Consider the following 20,927-nt stretch of genomic DNA (forward strand, 5'->3'; position numbering starts at 1 on the left):
GAAAGCTCTTTTCAGTCCAAAAACCTTTTTGAGAAGTCCTTATATAATTTATATGCATATCCTTCAATAAAACAAGAAAACAAAAATTTATTAAAAATAGGCATATTGGAATTCAATTAACAAAAAATAGGCATGTTACCCAAAGAAAAATGTGGCATCTTTTCCATTTGTCGGGGTAAGATGCCTAGCGGAGTCACGTGTTCTAGCGTGTCCGATCGGGATCGGCGGTAGCTCACAATGAAAACTTTAGAACCTTAACTACATCACACATTAATTCTTTTTCGCAATTTTTAATAATTTCTATTTTAACTTTTAGTTTTAAAATGATTCTAGAAACATTTCACAACAAAAACTTCGTTCTTATCTTGCTTTTATTCTTCTCGGACGTAGAAAATGAGCTAACGGTAGCTAACTACATAGCTGTAGTGTGTAACGAAAGCTGTAGTTGGTCGAGCCAACTACAGCTTTCCGCACTCAATATTGGCCCAACGATTCATCATACAAACACATGACAATATCTGACGTCACCGTTTGAAAATATCAAAAAGTAGGCATCTTTCCCCGCTTACCATCTTACCCTGAATCACTCTATATGTTGCAGTCAAAACCAGTTTTTAGTTAGAACGCGTTTTAACTAGTTGAAACTAGTTTATACTGGATGTCTTTGTTATAACTAGAATTTACTGCTAGTCAAAAATGAATTTGAGTTAAAACTAGTTTTAACTAGATAAAACGGGTTTTAACAAAGACATCCAGTATAAACTAGTTTCAACTACAGTAGAGCGTCGATAAGTGGAACGCCGGTAAGTGGAATGACCGGAAAGTGGAACGATTTTCAGTCGGACTGTGTCGTGCTGAATCGAATGTTTTTGATACTAAATTTACTTCTAAAGTATAATTTTCATGTTTTTTATATTCTTTAATATATTTATTTTGTTTGTACAAAATGCAGAAATAATTTTTAACGATACGATAGCCTCGATGATTATTATAAAAATTTTCGTTAGGCTTAAAATCGACGAAAATTCAACGCGAAGCGACACGCAACGGAGAAAAATTCAACAGGAAGCGATACGCAACGGAGAAAAATTTGAACATCGAACAGGTTAATGTATTTTTTCGTACAAAGTCGGAAACTGGAACAAATCATTAACTGGAAGGACCCCAGTCCCCAATTGGTTCCACTTATCGACGCTCTACTGTAGTTAAAACGCGTTCTAACTAAAAACGGGTTTTGACTGTAACATATATACTAGTATGACAATATTTCGTCACTTAATACTAACCAATAGGATATAGGATTTACAATTAATGACACGCCTTACACTTTTACTGTTGGGATCCTGTCGCGGACGCCATTTGTGATAACCAACAGCGAATGAAAAGTTATTAGTTTCGTTTTTCGCGAACAAAACGAGGATTAATAACAAACACTTTCTTGTTAATTTACAAACTAATAACACTTCATTCGCTGTCGGTTATCACAAATGTAACTGGAACGGATGAATACATGGACAAGTGGTTTGAAGCTGTATGCTTCAAACCACTTATAAAGGACACTCTGGCCATTATGGCAGCCAACCCTTTTACAATATCTACCCGAACTGGTTTTATAGGGCATTTTCGTTTCCAACGAAAAACTAAAAACTGCACAACTACAGTAACAGCTTGAAGTATCTTAATGACACGCCTCGTGTGGCAGAATTCCAAAACACGTTCTGGAAACTTAGAAAAATGACATTCAGAATTATAATACTGTAGTGTGAAAGTTAAAATAATTGAAAAATGTTGAAATAATGTACATTTCCCCCCTCACTAAAAATGTCCAGGATATGGAAAAAGTACTTAATATTTCAATTTTGCTCAAATCAAAAATAATATTATTAGAAGTACTGTACTGTAAAATATTGTTTTATTTGTATAATATTTCCAATTAGGTTAAAACATCTTGATATCATTTTAACACCCTTTTATTTTATAAATGTTGTCTTCCGTTGTGTATTTTATAGATTTTAACGTATTAGAACGTAGTCCAAATACGCGTACGGTACCTTTACGTCACATATGTTATGTGCAATCTTTAGAATTTCGTAATTATAAATTATACAATTTTTAAAGTGGATAGGAAATTAATAACTAACTAAGAACTTCTATTTCGTTTAACAATAAATCATTTAAATCTAATAAATGTCAATTTCTAGAGGGCGTTGTTGTCAACGAAAACAATTTTTTTCTGAGCGGTAAAGTTGTATTATTGTTTTTGCCAATCATTATACATTTTTAAGCAAACGTTAATAATTCGTTAAACGAAACAATTTGCTTTTTTTTTTTAATCCGTTTAAATATTTTCATTTAATAAATTATTGGGTCATAAACTTCTAAATGATAAAATCTTAGCCAAAATATACAGTAAGGTATTTCAGAAGCTTACAAACAATTGAATGCAATTTAAAAAAAGAATCAAATTTAGAAAAGTATGTAGCAATTTACTTTTTGATAAAAATATAAGCAATATAAGCAACACAAATACAATGAAAACAGAATACAAATTACACTTTACAATATACATTTTTCAAAATATATCCATTTCGATTTTTTACAGATTGATACATCCATTCAGTTAATGTTACCTATGGTAGCGAACATGGCGGCTCATCTCTAAAACAGTGGGGGCACACATTCTAACCTAACCTAACCTATTCTAATAAATTACCATAATTATTGCCAACCAAATTATTAGAATAAGGGTAATTTATTAAAATAGGTTAGGTTAGGTTAGAACATGCATCACCACTGTTTCAGAGACAAGCCTCCATGTTCGCTACCATAGGTAACATTAACCATTCATTCCCCTGACAGAATATTTCAAAGTGATTAGGTCGATTCATTTTCATTACAAGCTTTTAATTTGATTACTTGTATATAAAAAGACCATCTCGGGAGTAGCAGAATGAATGCACGTTGAACAAAGATTCGAGATAAACTATATGCACTTGTTACTTGTGCATAGTAAATGTAATTAGTTGAAAGATTATTAGAATATCCTAGTTATAATTTATATGACTAGGATATACTTTGGTGATTTTGAGATTATGTAGGGTAAAAGCTTTCATTCTTGGTTGTAATTTATGTAAAAATGCTTAATTCTATATAATTGATGATGGCCAATATAATAAAAAAGGTGACTGCATAGTAAGCAACTGATACACTCGCAGCTTTTTAAGCAGCAAAACAGTATTCAAGAACAAATGTTTTTGTGGTAAGATTCAAGCTCGGAATGAGGGGTTTTGCATCCCCAGAATTGTAGACCACCTATATTAGCAAAAAAGTCAAAGGAACCATACCTATATGTGGGACCCTTTGACATTTTTGCTCCTATTGGTATGCTCTACTGCTCTGATAAGATCTGTCTTATTCAGAGCTTGAATTGTACCATTTTTGATCTTATAATCTTTGATAGATGATCAATATATCTCAGAATACTATTAAATTAATTAGAAGTGTAGAAAAAGTCTATTTTTTCTCATATTTGAAAAATTAGACTGAAGATGAATTTATGTTACAGTAGAGCATCGATTATCTGACTTAATTGGGGACTGGGGTTGGTTGGATAACTGGAAAGTCGGATAACCAAAAAGTATGAAAAAATACATTATTAGTATAGTGTATTAGATCTGGTTTAAATACCTCCCTTTCATGGTTGAGCCAGTGCTGCCAGCTAAAACATGCAAAAATTTAACAAAAATAATATTAAAGTAGCCAAGACATAATCAAATATTGTAGCACCACATCACTAGCGGACATTTGAATTTGCCGACTAGAACGCGGTTGGTTAACCGATAAGTCGGTTAATCGGGGGTCGGATAATCGATGCTATACTGTATATTGAAGTTTTGATTGAAAGTCAATTTAAAAGTCTAGTCTAATAGTTTTATTTAGAAATATTGTTTATGATATGAATGACTTTGGTTAGTGTTACCTGAATATAAATTAAAAAGATGAAAAAATAAAATAAATCATCATCAAATTATTTTTATATTATTATATTGTAATGTTATCTTAATAACTTATTAGTTATCACAACCATTGGGTATGTCTGAAGTATTTAAAATTTTAAAAATTAGTTTTATTTCATTCAGTGTAGCAATTTATGCTAGTTTAACTCTTTAAACTCTGAAAAGTTTTTCCTGTGTAACTGGATAAGAAATTGTTTTCATCTTCCAGGTAGGCTATAGTGATGGGGAATGGTTCAGTCTTTTTTCCAGTTCAGATTTGCAGAATCATGATTGTCTTGCTGCTATTATTTGTGCAGTTGTCTCTCAATTATTATGCTTTTTATTTGAAATAAAATTATTTGCTAAGAATTAGTTGTTTCTAAATAGCAAACTAATTGTTGCTGTTTAGCTATTTAGTATGAAGGAAATAAAATGAAATTAATTTGTGAAGCAAAACCAGTCAAACAGCTTTGCCTTTGGCTGATTTAGCATTGAACGGATTAAGGCAATTTTGGATGATCTCATGTTTAAAGAGTTAAGAGTACAAGCTGCTCTTTGTTATATAATAACTTGATAATCAATTTAGTTCTACATTTATTAATCTTGGTACCTGGTACTACATACAGGGTGATCAGATACTGGCTTCTGGCTGACATTGTTTTTCATCAAGCCAGATGTTAATTTGTCTTTCTTCTTGGATTCTGCTTAAAAATAAATATATAATATCTCAAAAAAAAATTACAATTTTATTTTTTATGAAATTAATAAAAAAAAATTGAGTTTGAGTTTTTCAAAAGATTAAACTTCAAAAACATACTAGAGGACAATTGTTTTAGGGTAAGGTCCTTGCCAGAATACCTGTCTTGACACTTATCCCAGTAGGAAACAACTGAAATTTACACAAGCTGGACCATTTATGTCAAATAGTTGCTATTAAACTAAGTATTTAGCTAAGAAACAAGTTTTTTGCTTTATAACAGTGATGAAAAAGCACAGGAATGATACAAAGGCAATTTGTGATTAAATTTAATATTTCAACCTGATGAAGAAAAGGGGTGTATATATAGTAATGTCTTCTTCTTTTTGAAAATAATTAATCATCATACTACCATATGTAAGATTAGTAAGCTTACAATTAGATTGGCTGTTATGCCAATTTATTTAACTAAGAAAGAATAATTGAAATTAAATTTATCTATATTTAACTATATTAAGAACATTTAATATTATCACTTATAGATATAACAATGTGGATTGTTTAAGTTCATATAATATAAAGTTCAGTTCATAAATGTAATTTGTATAGTGTTAAGCAATTTTCTTTAAATGCTGCTTAATTCACTTTATTTTGGTTTTAAATGTTTATGTATGCATTTTTATATGAATAATATTGAAAAATATTTTTAGGATGGATTCTCCTATTCCATTTAAAAAGCCCCGTCTTGATTATTGTGTTGGAAATAATTATTTGGAAAATTCCAAAAATTCAAATCTTTTATCTGGAAAGGATAATACAGGAAATGAACTGTGGGGAGACGATGATTTTACAGCTGAAGAATTTGATTTATTACAGAGTCAAGTGTCTTCACAGATGATACCAAATACTAATGTATTTGAAAATAAGAATGATGAGGTATGATTCTTTATATACTGTAATATTGTAATTTCAAGTAATGTTTTAATTGCTTTTTATGGCAGAAAAATAATATAAATAGATAACATTTTAACCATTAGTATACTGACATAGATTTATTTTTATCAAAATGTATCATAAATTGTGGAAGATGTATCTAAAAGTTGATTTTTTAATTACAATATTATCATCATAATTTGGCTATCAACAGTAGAATTTGTTTTTTTTTTTTTAATGAAAAGCACATACTTGCCAAACTTTAGAATGGGGAATAGCCGGGACATTGGTTGAAAAACACTAATTTTTGAATAAAAACTCTAACAGCATAAAAAGTGATAAAATTCTTCATTGTTATTGATATTGCACAAAAAACAAAATTTAGTGTTATTTCTCCATATGATATCTTATAAAGCTACTACCATAAACACTGTCAGAGTAAGGCAATAGCTTTATACTCTTTAACATCACAATTTAAAAAAGATCAAATATTTTATGGGCTAGATTTATAAATCTACACCTAGATTTATGATGTGTTCCATCTTTGTGTATCATGAATCTTGATATTGCACGATGAGTGCCTTCTCTTATATGCCCTTGTGTGATGTTTTGCTTTGTTAATAATTTCTTTTGTTACAGTACAGTGTACTCATGACAGTTGCTATCAGTTTGTTGACTATCACTGCAATTATTAAGGACAATAATTTTTCTGGTTATTTATTTCCTATTTCTGTACTTTTCTTACCCTACTGAATATCTATTATTTTTGTCAAACAGCAATGCAGGGAAGGCCATGCAATGCTGTGTGGTTAAACCATCATCAGCATTACTATTTTACAAAGATTTGTGATGTTTGTAAAATAGTAAGGCTGATGATGATTCTTTGAGATTTGTGGAACTTTACAAAGATTACAAATCTTTGTAAAATTCCATAAATCTCAAAGAACCATCTAGGTTTATTTTTCTTCAGAAAGTTCATGCTGTATGGCCTGTATATTCTTAAGTAATGAATCAGATGTTTCTTAGTTTTGGGAAGAGAAACTGTAGTGCTGCTCAATAATTTGGTATAACTAAAAGTAACTCATTTTCTTCTGCTGATGAGTGGGTCATAATTGATTTAACCACCAACATGATGACACTAAGTTGCCAGACTTGAAGATGTAATTTATCTTATCTGCCATTTAAAATTATCATATTTGAGCTAAAATTCTCATACATATACCAATATGCATATATAAAAATATCAATTTTGGTTCTTTCCCAATTGAACAAATCTGAGAACATTGTTCTGGTTCACTTCAGTTGTTCATAATAAAATACATACAATGTGTATTGGTGTATGTGTTGGTGTTAGACTCATTAAGTGAAGTGTTTACATGATAATTCTTTAAAAATGGTGATCTGTCCACTGACAGAGCTTACAAAATGCTGATGGTTGGCAACTATGGAAGCAGTTTTGGTTTGGGTCATAGACCTCTTTCTATTCAGAGACTACTAGAGGTGATAGAATTATTCTGTATTAACATTTGATATATAAACAATTGTTACATTATTATTTTGAAATGAGTTGGTTGTTATTTTCAGTATAGGCAAAGAACTGTGATTAAATTATGAAATAAGTTCATCATAATTCTTAAGGATTATTTTTGAGACATTTCCAGTATTAATAGTATTATAATAATGAAATTAAACTGTCTGCAGAATCATGAACAAACATAAAAAGTTTTATGATTGTTGGCAATATATAATTTTATATATGAGAAATATATTTTTAACCTTAACACTGAAGTTTTTCTCTACATATTTATATTTTTGATTTTTAAGATGACATTCTAAAACTTTACAGATACAATTTGTAAAATGCTAAATATAAAAAAAATGAAAAATTGACAAATCACTCATTACTATGCAAAATATTTTAACTATATTTTTAAAAAAGATGAGATGTATTTGGTCTGTATTAAATAATTTTAATTATATATGAGGATATTCAGCTGACCATAACGTATGTCTTTTTTATCATGTGTTCTTTATATTTTTTACTATGTAAATTAGATTGTTTTTTTTTTTTTGTTAAATTTTCATCTATATTTAATTTTATATTTTTTAAAGCGTAAGTAGTTTTAAATTATTTAAATCAAAGAAATAGGTTTTTTTAATGCTTGTTTTGGAGTAATTTTGTGTCAAAATTATTGAAATTAAACAAATATACTAACTGAAATCTGTATCATTATGTAGTTATTTTTAATATACTGGCAATTATAATTTAAAAATTTAGTTAATTAATTGCTTGATGAAGACTGGTTTTTAGATTTATATTTTTTATTGTTGAGAAATTGATTTTTGAACTAATAAAATGTTTTATTTAATTTTTTGTTATAATATATTTGTTTTTGATGTAATATTAATTATGATTTTTTTAATATTGTGTTCATTTAAAAATTTGTAGTCAGTTTTCAAAATTTAACAAGATAAAACTTGATTTTTCAGAAGTTTGGATTTTGGAACTTTATTATGCTAAATAACAAAATATATTTTGTTGTTTAATTGATTTGCATTTGGTAATTATTAATCAAGTAGTAATTTTGATAGTTTTAGTGTTTCTGAAATATTTTACGGTATTATTGTTTTGTTAACACATTATTGGAATTTCTGCATAATTTATATTTGAATTTTTGAGAACTGACTGCAGGATAATATCTGATTTGTTTAGTGTTAATAGAAATTAATTAAAAATTATTTCAATCTTTCTAGTTACAAAAGTTAAAGGAACAAAATTATGCTCTAGAAGGACAAATTAAGATGCTTCGTAATTCTCTTGAACAAAACTTGAAAGAACTAGATAAAGAAAGATTAGAAAAGATGAGTTTAATCGAAAATTATTATGATCAACATAAAGAACAACAAAAATCATTTAACAAAATCAAAGAGCAATTGGAAACACAGTTGAATTTTAAAGTAAGATTTATATATTTTATTCTATAATTTAAACAAATTATGATAATTTAATATTATATTTAACATGATATCATAGTCACATAAATAAAGTTAAGAAATATATTAAACAACTAATAAAGCTTAATGAAATGTTTTTGCTTATTTCATGTTAGCTTATTTTTAACTGACAGTATCATGTTATAGATGCAAAATATACACCCATTCCCTTATCTATGACTATTGAAAAGTTTTAGCTGGCATGCATAAAATTCAATAAAGCACTTTCAGTTCAGTTTGAATTATTTACACATTATAATACATAATCATATTCAGAGCCTGTTCAGATGTCAACTGTTCAGGTCTCAGACTGAGGCCCCATGCTCGAACATTGCAATTTCAAATTTCTAACAAAATTTGATAATAGAATTTTTGATGTTTCAGGGATGTATTGTTATGGGAACTATTTTAATTAAATTAATATTGATTCTTCGTCCTTTTATCCACTAGTACTGGCAATGATAAAAGATGCTGACAAATATGAGGGGCATTCAAAAAAGTTCCTGGAAAATGTAAATAAAAAGACAAGGGCAATTTTAAACTGATGTAATACGATATGTAAGTATCATGTAGTATTATCACAAATATCTGATAAAACAATTATCAACAAGTTTACATTCACGACAATTAATTATAAAAATAGCATTCTGTTTACAAATAATAATCACTTTCTGAGAATTGTATTTGTCAACTATTTTCTAATTACATACAATCATAGCATACCATCACTCAAGCAAAACAATATAATGTATGCATTTAGAAAGAACTGTGACTTGGTATGCAGACAACAGTGTAATGCCATACCTCATATACTAAAACTCACACATTACAAAACTTATACTGTTTGTGTTTAGGTACTTTGTGTAAAAAAAAAATCAAATTTTAAATTATTAATATGTGAGATATACTCGGTTAACACCAGTGGCTGTGTACTATGCCAGACCTAAGACAAGGCATAGTAACCAAAACAAAAATTAAAGAAGTATATCAGTGTGTGTGTCTGTATTCAGGAATTTCCTCACAATATGACAGGTACCGTATTTTACGGACTATAAGACGCACTTTTTTCTTCGAAAAATTGCCTCCAAAATTCGGGTGCATCTTATAGTCCGTAGCATCTTATAGGTATTTTTTTAAACAATTGCTTAAAAATTAAGGTGTGTCTTATAATCTGTAAAATACAGTATTCAATATAGTGGCCTTCTGTAGTGTGATGTATGTATTTCTATTCAGTTGTAATGATTGTAATGATGTATATAATGATTGTATGACACCTGTAGAGGAGAGAACGACAGGTACTGTACAATAAGCACCCTATCCATCCTCCACAGATGCCTTATTTCCAGGGCAAGTTCTGTGTACTTGCTGATTTTTTCAGTGCATGTGTTTTGTACATTGTGAGTGTTTGGAATGGATATGTCATGTCCACACAATAAAATCACATACATGTCTATAATGTATGTGATTTTATTGTGTTTGTTTGTACCCTGAGATGTAGTGTTGTTCTCCAGTGCTGCATAGTGTTTTGGAAGAATGCAATGAGTGATGGATGTATTTTGTACATGTGTAGAATATGTAGCAGCCAACTGTGAGAACGCTGTCGAATGCTTTTCTGTAGTCTATATATGCCATGTGTATGTTTCTGTGTTGTTTGTGTGCTTGCCGTAGAATGACTGAATCTATGAGTAACTGTTCTTTGCATCCACTGTGGTTTCTACGGCAACCTTTTTGTTGTTCCGTAAGAATGTCGTCTTCTTCAACATGTTTGTATATTTTGTTTGCGATACAAGATGTCAATAATTTGTAGAGTGTTGGAAGACATGTAATTGGTCTGTATTGTGTGGGGTCTGTGGTATTGTTGTTTTTAGGTTTCATGCAGGTGATGCCCTGAGTAAGAAAATTTGGCATGTCTTGTGAATTGATGATGATGTGTGTTAGGTGTTTAGCTAGTTCCTGGTGCAGTGATGTAAACTTTTTTTTACCATAAATTGTGAATGTTGTCTACACCAGGTGTCTTCCAGTTGTGTGTTCTGTTAACAGAGTAGCAGATGTCGTGTACGTTTATTTCAGCACAGGGCATAGTTGGTATGTTATACAAGTTTTTGTTCTCCTCCTCGATCCAGCCAGCATCAGCATTGTGTGTAACAGCACTAGACCAAAGAGAAGACCAATAAGTTGTGAGTTCTTCTTCTGTTGGTGTGCTGCTGTGCTGTGTATCAGTGTTTGTTTTGGTACTGATTTGTCTGTAGAAGAGTTTTTCATTGTTTGTGACTAATTTATTTTGTTGTTTTCATAGTGAACATGTTTTGTATCGTTTGAGTCTACGTGCTTTGGCTGTGAGTTTTTGTTTTAGTGTATCAATGTATTCTGTAATGCGTGTGTTGTGATGTTCATGTTTTGTGTGTGTTTTTATTTTCTTGAAAATGTTTTTGAGCTGTTTTCTTAATTTGGGTGTTATGTTGTTTTTAGTGTATTGTGTCAGCCTGCGTAATTGCTGTCTAATGTCATTTATTTGTGTTTCTATTCTTTTCTGCCAAGCACGCTTGTGATAGAACTGTGTTTTCTATCACATCTATCTGTCTGCGATTGTATTTTCAGTACATGGTGTGTCACTACTGTAACTGCCCCAGCATAAACTAAAATATGAATGTTTGAGTGTGTAGAAATTGAATGAATGTAGTGTGGTAGTAAGTGAGTGTTTACATAATTTAGTGTTTTTCCTACTACTTTTGAAGTGTTGATTTTTAGTATTCATGGTCTTTGTGTGGAATCTGTACCTGTATATTTAGTGAGTGTTTCCTGAAATGTAAGTGAGAGCATATTAACTAAATCTATGTGAATGTTATCAGTGATGGATGGGGAAGTGTCTGTGGTATCATTAGTGTTTGTTGTTGTATGTGTGTTATTATCAATGCTTGTTGCTGGATTATCCTGACAGGTTACACAATCTTCATTAATTTTAGATGTTTCTGTCTGTTGATGTATTTGATCAGCAACCTATTGTTTGATAAGTTCAAGTGTTGTTTGTGGGATAATGTTGTTGTGTTTAATTGTTCATCAAAATTAATGTGCAAATTGAGCAAAGCAGCAAGATATCCTGCTTGTAACAGCACATAAAGCTGTCCATCGAAAATTAAATCTTTTCCCATACAAAGAAATGGCAGTATAGGTACAGAAATCAGTGGATCTTGAAAAATAAATGTATTGTGAGTGGTTTCAAAGTTTCATTTAAATGAAAACTTAATGTTCTTGATGTCATTTTCTTTACAGATGAGGCATGGTTCCTCATCTCTTCTCAGTTTATGTTAACACACAAAACACACAATTGTGGTTGTTGGACAATCCTCAACCTTTTCAGGAAACACCCCTACATGACTGGAAAGTGCAATGTCCAGGTGTTGCATTGTTGGTGCTTTCTTCTTTGAAGAAATAGTGAACATTGAACATCACAATTTTATCAGCCATCTTGAAGAAGAGGAAAGTACCCATGGTTTCAACAAGATGGTACAACTTCACCTAAAGCTGACAAGTCTTCAAAAAATCTCTTTCAAAAGTTTCATAGAACTTTTTACCTCTAAAAAGTCTAATGTCTTGATTGCCAAATCTTCCTCCACTAAGCTTCTATCTGTAGGAAGCAGCGAAATGTGCAATGCATTGTGATTGCCCAGACATGAATTAAAAGCTACAATAACATTGTACATAAGGAACATATCTCAAACATATCTGCAAAATATGTTCATGAGAAAAATTAAACAGGTTCAGGCTTTTCTACATGTTCATGGGTAGTACTTTTAACAACTTTTATAATATAATGTGAAGTCAGAATGTAAATAGTTATGTAAAATTAAAAATAAAACAAGCACACAACAAGTTTTTGAATGCATTTTAATCAATAATGAAGCAGTCTTTCATGCTTAGAGTTAGCTAAAATTAAACTGATGGCATGAAATTTTTTGCAGCCAGTAACTTACTTATTGATAGAATGAGAGATTAAATAATTTGATATTGACATTTAAAATATAATTAAACATGAATGTTTGTACTTATTAGTGCCAAAATTGGTGTATTAAAAAATATTTTTTAAGTTCCAATAATTGGTCACACACACTGAATGGCATAATACAAAAATTAACTATTAAATGTAATAATATAATAGGCAATAACATGCTATGTAACAATAACTTTTAAATGTACTCATTTAACTACAACCTGGGTTTGCATCATTATACTCAAAAGTGAAAACAGAAATAACTTTCTTCAGAGCCATTTGGTCTGACATATTAATTGTAATCTCAATTTTATAATAAGGATAAAATTAATTAACAGTTAGTTTAATAAATAAAAATTAACAGTAAAAATAAAATTAATTCCACACAGAGATTGCAATACTAATTCAGAATGATTTTTGATTCCTTTTAAAATGGTTGATAGCTGCATGTGTTTATGAATCTTAAATATTAATCTTAAGTGAATTAAATAAAATATTAAACATTGGTTTGATCTGCAATATACCTAAACAGTTTTGCTGAATTTTATTATGTAATGTGGGCATAGTAATTGATTAGAGTATACACATGTCCAAAACACTATGGATAGGCGACATTTGTACCGGTACATGAATGGAGAGAACTGTAGATGAATACAGCAAGAACTATATTACTTGACATCTAATATAAATACATAACTTGTAGGATTTTACAGATTAAAGCAATAAAAGTAAGTCTTTGGTGAAAAAGATACATACAACAGTTGGACAGATGGAGAATGAATGGAAAGTGCTTACCAATACTCAGTCAGAGAGACCTGTCAGTATGGAGTAAGTTTACCTTGAACTACAATGCAGCACTCACAACATTGTGGTAGGTTTGTCATATGATTCAGGTATTCTTGGAGTAGATTGGTCCACTCTTTCCTCAGAGCAGTTGTGTTTATCGTTAAGTTTTGGACATGTGTGTACAGTACGTATGCAGTATTATATAGGCTTATGCATGGTCTTGAGAGATGTATCACATAACTATCAATATTTGTTATGTTTGATATATAACAAGAGAACTCCATTGTAAATTAGAGATTATTTATATTATACAGTAGACTCTCATTAATTCAAACTCAGGTAATTGAAATTTCCTCTTAATTCAAACTGGATGCTAGCCCCCATCTGATTCCTATTTAAATCAGTATAAAATTGTCTCTGTAATTAGAACATGATTGTGCCACTCCTGTTTATTTGAGCCAAGAGTCCATGTTAATAAATTAACATCATCATTCCATTTTTGAAATTTAAAGATCAAATTTAAAATTAATAAATTAACATTTAAAAACATTCCAAATTGATGGACAGTTTACAGTCATCCTGTGATGTTTGCTCATTCACAGCTTTTTGTGGGTATCTGTATGCCCTCAAGAAGCCATTAAATTTGGAAACCAAACTGACTGTTATCACGGAGGTTGAGTCCGATAGAATAAAATCCAAGATCAGTGATGAGTATAGGATTAAACAAACCATGCTATCCACATAATTGAAGATGAAGGATCTAGATCAGCATGGGAAAAGGAGAAGTTTACCAACACTTGGAAATACTTGTGCACTGCCACACGTGTAAATCTGGAGAAAGTTCTCTTGATGTGGATGAAAGATGCACAAAACAAGACTTTTCTGTCATCAGATCCTGCTAAAGGTCTAAGTGGAAGAGCTGGTAATACATTTAAAAATGTAAGAATTCAAGAGTAGTGAGGGATGTCTTTTGCAGTTTAAGAATCATAGTATTTAAGAAAATATCTTTAGTGTTTAATAGTGCATAGTGTGTAAGAAAATTTGTGGAAAAATGGTTTGCTGGATGAAATGCAATGTCAGAACTGGCAAAGTGGCATATCAGGCTGGATCAAAGGCTACGCAGAGAAATACATTTTCAATGCAGACAAAGCATGGTCCTTCTTTAAAGTTCTTTCTGATAGAACATGCACTTTTAAAGGGGACAAATGTGCCAGGGAAAGAAGCAAAGAACAGGTGACTGGTAGCATGTGTGAACATAGATGGAAGTGAGAAGATAAAGCTGACTATGTAAATGTAAATTAGCATTTATAAATTGTATGTTAATATACCCAGTGTACCAGTTAATAATGCAGATTTGTTCAATAGATGGCACTACAGATATGTTGATGTATATCCAATTTGATATGTATGCCATTTTGCTGAATTGACAACAAGCTTTAAAACTTTAATGTTACCCTTGGTGCAAGATGGCGGCTCGTGGGAATTTTTCCCTACATTCTAGACGGCGACGGGGAAAATTTTTTTCCCTGCGTTCGACGTGGCGACCGCGTTTCCTGTAACCTCGGAACGGAGACGCGCGATTTCGCGTTTGTGACGTGAGAGGGAGCTCTTTCGAAATGTTGTGACGTAATGTGTTGGTGCCGAGATCGTCGAATTATGCAAATTTTGTTTGGTGGGAGTGTAGAAGACAGTGGTGTGGTGCATGTTCGTTGTTGGCATAGAATTTTTTTTTTTACAATATCTGTTCTTTCCGAATTGTTAAAGAGGTAATTTATATTTTTTACAAGTACAAACAATACGAAATTGCTTTCTTTTTGCGCGTTTGTTTTGTTAAATTGTTTTTTTTTTATTTTTTAGTAACTTCGGTACTAAGGATATTTTTTTCAAGGCGGTTACTAATTTTGTGCTAGTCATGGGCGACGTTGATTTCAGTTCGAAGGAATTATGGGCAAAATGTACTACAAGGAAGTTTTATAAAATGATGGAAGCAGATTATTCTGAATTGGGATTGAACCCGGCAATTGATAATGCATTCAAATTTGCGGTCAAATTAGGTATACAGCAGATAGAGTCGACGTGTTCTGCGTGCGATAAGATATGCAAATTATATTACAGAAGAGAAAGAAATGAATGTCTTCTAAGATGCAGTTCGTGTGGAGTTAAATATTCAGTTTACGAAGGGACTTTTAAAAGCAAGTGCGGTCGTCTTTCCTGGGGATGTATCTTGTCATTCATATGGCACTACCTATGTCTAGAATGTGGAGCTACCATTTCGGCTTTAGCATCCGGGATATCTCGAAAAGCTGGTGTGGATTGGTCGAATCACATACGTCTAGTAATGATGATATCACTAAGTAACATGACGAGCTTCAAAATAGGTGGGCCGAATAAGATCGTAGAGATCGACGAAACTGTCATTTGCAAAAGGAAGTACGAAAAAGGCAGGTTATTGAAATCAACGAAATGGGTTGTGGGCGGCATATGTAGACAGGACGGGAACTGTTTTATTTGTCAGGTAAACGACAGATCTGAACAAACTCTAAACTGGATAGTTTACAAATACGTCAAATCGGGAAGTTTGATAATAACCGACGAGTGGAAGGGGTACAACCACATTGACGACATCGAAGGCGTGGATGTAGTGCATAGAACTGTAAATCACTCGAAAAACTTCGTGAATCCGAAGACAGGGGACCACACTCAAAACATAGAACGCTTATGGGGATACCTAAAAAATAAAAAACACCTGCCAAAGCATTACACAACCGATTTATCGGACTCATACATGTATCTGTTCATGTACAAGAAGTTCATGGACTGGCCTAAAAAAACTGCCGGAGAAAGATTTCAAACTTTCATCGAACATCTTGCTATGATTTATCCAGGGACAGGAAAAACTCCGAAATGGGTTGAACCCGAGACGGTTCCGTCTGCACCCGTTCAAAACGTCGACAAAAAGAAGAAGAATTATTCAAAGAAATCAGAGAAGGATCAGGATAATGAAACATCGTCCACCGCGAGTAAAAAAGGAAGAAATAAGAAGTCATCGACAGTAGTAAACGAAGCCGTTAAAGGGGGAAAAAAAAGATCTATAACAAACGAAGATCAAAATTCCAAAGGCCGGAAGAAAAGTAAAAAAGGGAAATGACAGACAATCAACGTGAGTAAAAAAATGTTTTTATTTCTATTAAAATAGGGTTGAATTAGCTTATTATAGTATAGGAGTTACTAGGTCGTGTTATTACGATACAGTGCGTAACGCGCAGTCTCCATAGAAGACCACGTCGGCGACCGGAAACGCATCGGTCACGTGATCACAGAGGTAATAATGCAGATTTGTTCCCTCGATCGCACGTACAGATATGTTGAGGTATATCCAATCTGCTATGTATGCCATTTTGCTGAATTGACAACAAGCTTTAAAACTTTATATGTCAAATTTTCTGAAGGTGTTAACATCATAGATATTTTTATGCTTAAATATGTTGAATTTTGTCCTGAAAAAAAGAGATCATTTGTGGGAAGTTTTAATTCACTACTTTATTTTGAAGAAAATTGCTGCTGAAAGTTATCGTATACTTCATGAAGCTTATGGTAAACATGCCTCATCTCATGATACTTGTGAATGTTGGTTTAAACATTTTAAATGTGATGATTTTGATGTGAAAGACAAAGAATGTCCAGGTCAACCAAAAAAGTTTGAAGACCAACCAACAGTTATAAGCATTATTGGATGAAGATGCATGTCAAACTCAAAAACTACTTGCAGAAAGATTAAATGTTGCTTAGCAAACAATTTCTGATTGTTTACAAGCAATGAAGATGATTTTAAAAGAAGGAAAATTGGTGCCACATTAACTGAATGAAAGACAAATGGAAAACGTGAAAGTTATCAGTAAAATATTGCGTCAACGGCACGAAAGAAAGTATTTTTTGCATCGAATTGTGACTGGCGATGAGAAGTGGATTTATTTTGAGAATCCTAAATGCACAAAATTATGGGTTGATCCAAGTCAACCATGAATAGCAACTGCAAAGCCAAATTGCTTCAGAATGAAGACAATGCTTTGTATTTGGTGGAATGTGTGGGAAGGTGTGGTGTATTATGAGCTTCTACAACCAGGAGAAACCATTAATACTGGTCATTACTGACAACAAATAATCAACTTGAACCACACTTTGATCATAAAATGACCAGAATGGCCCACAAGACACGGCAAAGTACTTTTGCTTCATGATAACGCACCATCCCACACTTCGAAACCAGTTAAAGACACGTTAAAAGATCTTGCCTGGGAAGTCTTAACCCACTTGCCATACTCACTAGACCGTGCTCCTTCTGATTTCCACTTGTTCCAATCAATGGCACATGTACTTTCTGAGCAGCACTTCAAAACATACAAAGAAGTGGAAAATGGTCTCTGAATGGTTTGCTTCAAAACAAAAAGTTCTATTGGACAGTATCCACACATTACCTGAAAGATAGGGAAATGTGTAGCTATCAATGACATTATTTTGAATAAAGCATTTTTGATTACTTTTAAGCCTCTTTTGAAATTATCACGTTTTCTTTGATTAAAAAATTTGCATTATTAACTGGTACACCTGGTATACAAATCACATAAAAGTTTTTAAGGTTTTTCGCAATTTTTTTGAATATTATATCTATGTATAATTGTTTTTCCTCTTAATTTTTAAATGTGAAAATTTTATATTATCATCTTTATAGAAAGCATTTCACATTTTCAATAATTATAAGTGATTATTTTTGTTGATATCTGGATTACAATTTATTTTTTTTAACAATTACTTGCTAAATTTTTGTGACTGCTTTAAATTTAAAAAAAAAAAAATTGATTTTTATCATTGAAAATTTATTGTATGACATCTTTATAAGCTCAAATATATTTCATTAAACTTAATTTTATAAAGTATATAAGATTATGTAGTATCATTAAGTTAAAAGTTAAATGTTCTGTAACACTTCAATCTTATTCAGAAAACATGGTTAGATTTTACTACTACAAAGTTTAAATTTTAATTATGAGAAATAATGGAAAAGTTTTTCTCTATTTACAAGATTTTGATTTATTAGAACAGTGGTTCTTAACCAGAGGTCGATGGGCTTAGGAGAACAAAAATCAATTTATTACCTTAATTTTGTGTTATTGTGTGAAATTGTTAATTATTGTGTTAATAAAGAAGCACATATATTGCTACATCATGTTTTTTATTTTAATAAATGTATTTTTATATAACTGGCTTCTTTTGTCATTTTATTTTATGCATTTAAAAATATTACTCTGAGAAGGAGTCTGACCTTCACCTGATTGGAAAAGGGATATGTAGAACAAAAAAAGGTTAAGAATACTTGTATTAGAGATTTTGATGAATAAAACACACTCATGATTTGGGGGTTACAATGTATGTGTATAGAATTTAATTCTTATGTTAGCTCATTCTTATATTTGATGTTATCTCAATTGCTACCATTTATACAACTTCCATGATAAAGACATAGTCATCATTGTCTATTTAATGCCAAGACAATTTGCTTGGCATATTACCATGCAAATTGTAACTCAACATCTGTGTAAATACAATGTATACTTTGGGAGTGTATCATCACTGTAAGTTTTTTTAATATATATATAGAACAAATGTATTCATTTTCAAATACTTCTTTACATTTATTAATGGATTTTGAATATTTGATTCAGTGTTTTTCTATGCTGTAATGTTCTGCTGAAAAAATAAAATAAACTTACAAGAGAGTCAACAGAGACAAAACATTTATTTTAAATCAAAACATGAAAAGTTATAATTTAACAAAAAAGAACTACATACACAATTTCTCAAGTAGATGACAGTTTGAAGCCAAATAACTTGTCACCCCCTCAACATATTTTTTTTTATATTCAGGGAGTGACACCCCTTATATTTTTTTTTTATTAAAAATGCAAAATTGAATTCAGATAAAGAAGATTTTCCTTACATGTTTTAAATGTAAGGGATATACTATAAAATAAATGTAATGTAATGTGAAGTATGTTGTAAGGAAACCTTTTAAATTGTTTGACTTAAATAATTTCATTAAAGTTAATCATGTAAGTAGTTTCTCTTAGAATGATATTATTCTTATCTTAAAAATTAAGTTTTCTATATTGTTAGGATAAGGTATTTCCAGTTTTATGTATTTAATTAGAAACAATACATAATCTTGATATGATATTGTTAACATTTCCATTTATAAAATTTTTAATGTTGTTACTATTCAATGTTTTAAAATTTCATTACAAACATTCAATATTAATTATCAATCAGTTGTAATTTAACAACATGCTGTTTTTGTAATCAGTATGACTCATTACAGTGAAAAGTCATTTATCACTAACTTTAATTGACATTAAAGTCTTTTCACAATAAAAAAAACTGAATGGCTATCTGTAAAAACAAAGTAAATGTACTTTGTTTTTACACTTGCTTGCACTTTTAGAAAAATGCCAATTTACAATATCATTCATTGGGGCTTATTTTTTGTATGGATCTTTTACTTTTTAGTACCTGAAATACTTTTAACTTTTTCCACCCTGTGGGCACAAAGAGGGCTTTTTTGAGCAAGTCCATAATGGGTTTGGTCGGGCCCACAGTAGGGTGTTGGGACGGCAATGGCCAATATATTTTCCAGACAATTCCTGGGGTTTTTCGACCTATCCAAATTCGATTCCGGGTCTCCCAGAGTGGTAGGCTGCCACCTTAAAGTTTGTGGATTTGGCATCTGAGGTAAGAATATTGTAAAAAGCTGCTTTTTTTTTTTTTGAGAACATAATGAAACAGCTCAAAAATATCAAACTTTTTGGTCAAAATCCTCATTAATAAATAGTGATAAATATTGGCAATAAATAAAAAAATTGCTGCAAGAATTTTATAAAAATTAATAGAATAGAAAAGTTGAAATTCAGGGATTCTGACAAGATAATACAAGAATGCTATTTTGATATTTAAGATATTTAAATACTACTTTTATAAGTGCATTCTTTTTTTATAGGATCACGAATTAAGAACTACAGTAGAAAAATTGATTATCTTGCAACAAAAAGGAAAAAGTTCTGCAGAAATATCACCAGTTAAAATTGCCAATAATTTTTCTGTTGTAGATACTTTAAAAAATTCTGCTAATAAGTAAGCATTAATTTCTTAATATTTAAGTTTATAATAAAATATAAGAATTAGTTTAGTTGTTATATAAATGTATAAGAATAATTTTAATTTTTAAAATTTAATATTTTATAAATTGTTATTTAATTTAAACCAGAAAGGAAGAAATTATCACAAAGGCATTAATTATGTACAAATATTGCTATATTTGCAATTAATTAACACCTTTGTGATAATTTCTTCCTTTCTTGCTTAAACAAAGGATCAGGTGACATCCAACCCTTGAATGTAATTTAAAAATTATTTTTATTGTTTTTCAATATTGTACTAAGTTTCCTAAAGAATATTCTGTTCAATTCAAAAATAAAAAAATTAA

General features: G+C 30.7%; 1 protein-coding gene across 1 annotated transcript in view; it reads left to right on the forward strand.

The window, feature by feature from the left end:
• The first annotated feature begins 2,209 nt into the window (after positions 1-2,209).
• The window catches only part of LOC136986088 (repetitive organellar protein-like), a 40,843-nt gene continuing 22,125 nt past the window's right edge, over positions 2,210-20,927 (forward strand). The window contains exons 1-4 of the mRNA XM_067283549.1: positions 2,210-2,240; positions 5,403-5,628; positions 8,380-8,583; positions 20,442-20,575. Of these exons, the coding sequence (XP_067139650.1) occupies positions 5,404-5,628; positions 8,380-8,583; positions 20,442-20,575 (563 nt within the window). The 5' untranslated portion in view covers positions 2,210-2,240; position 5,403. The remainder of the gene's footprint in view (positions 2,241-5,402; positions 5,629-8,379; positions 8,584-20,441; positions 20,576-20,927) is intronic.

This window comes from Centruroides vittatus, unplaced genomic scaffold, assembly GCF_030686945.1.
Source record: "Centruroides vittatus isolate TY-2023 unplaced genomic scaffold, ASM3068694v2 contig_990, whole genome shotgun sequence".
Classification (NCBI taxonomy): domain Eukaryota; kingdom Metazoa; phylum Arthropoda; class Arachnida; order Scorpiones; family Buthidae; genus Centruroides; species Centruroides vittatus.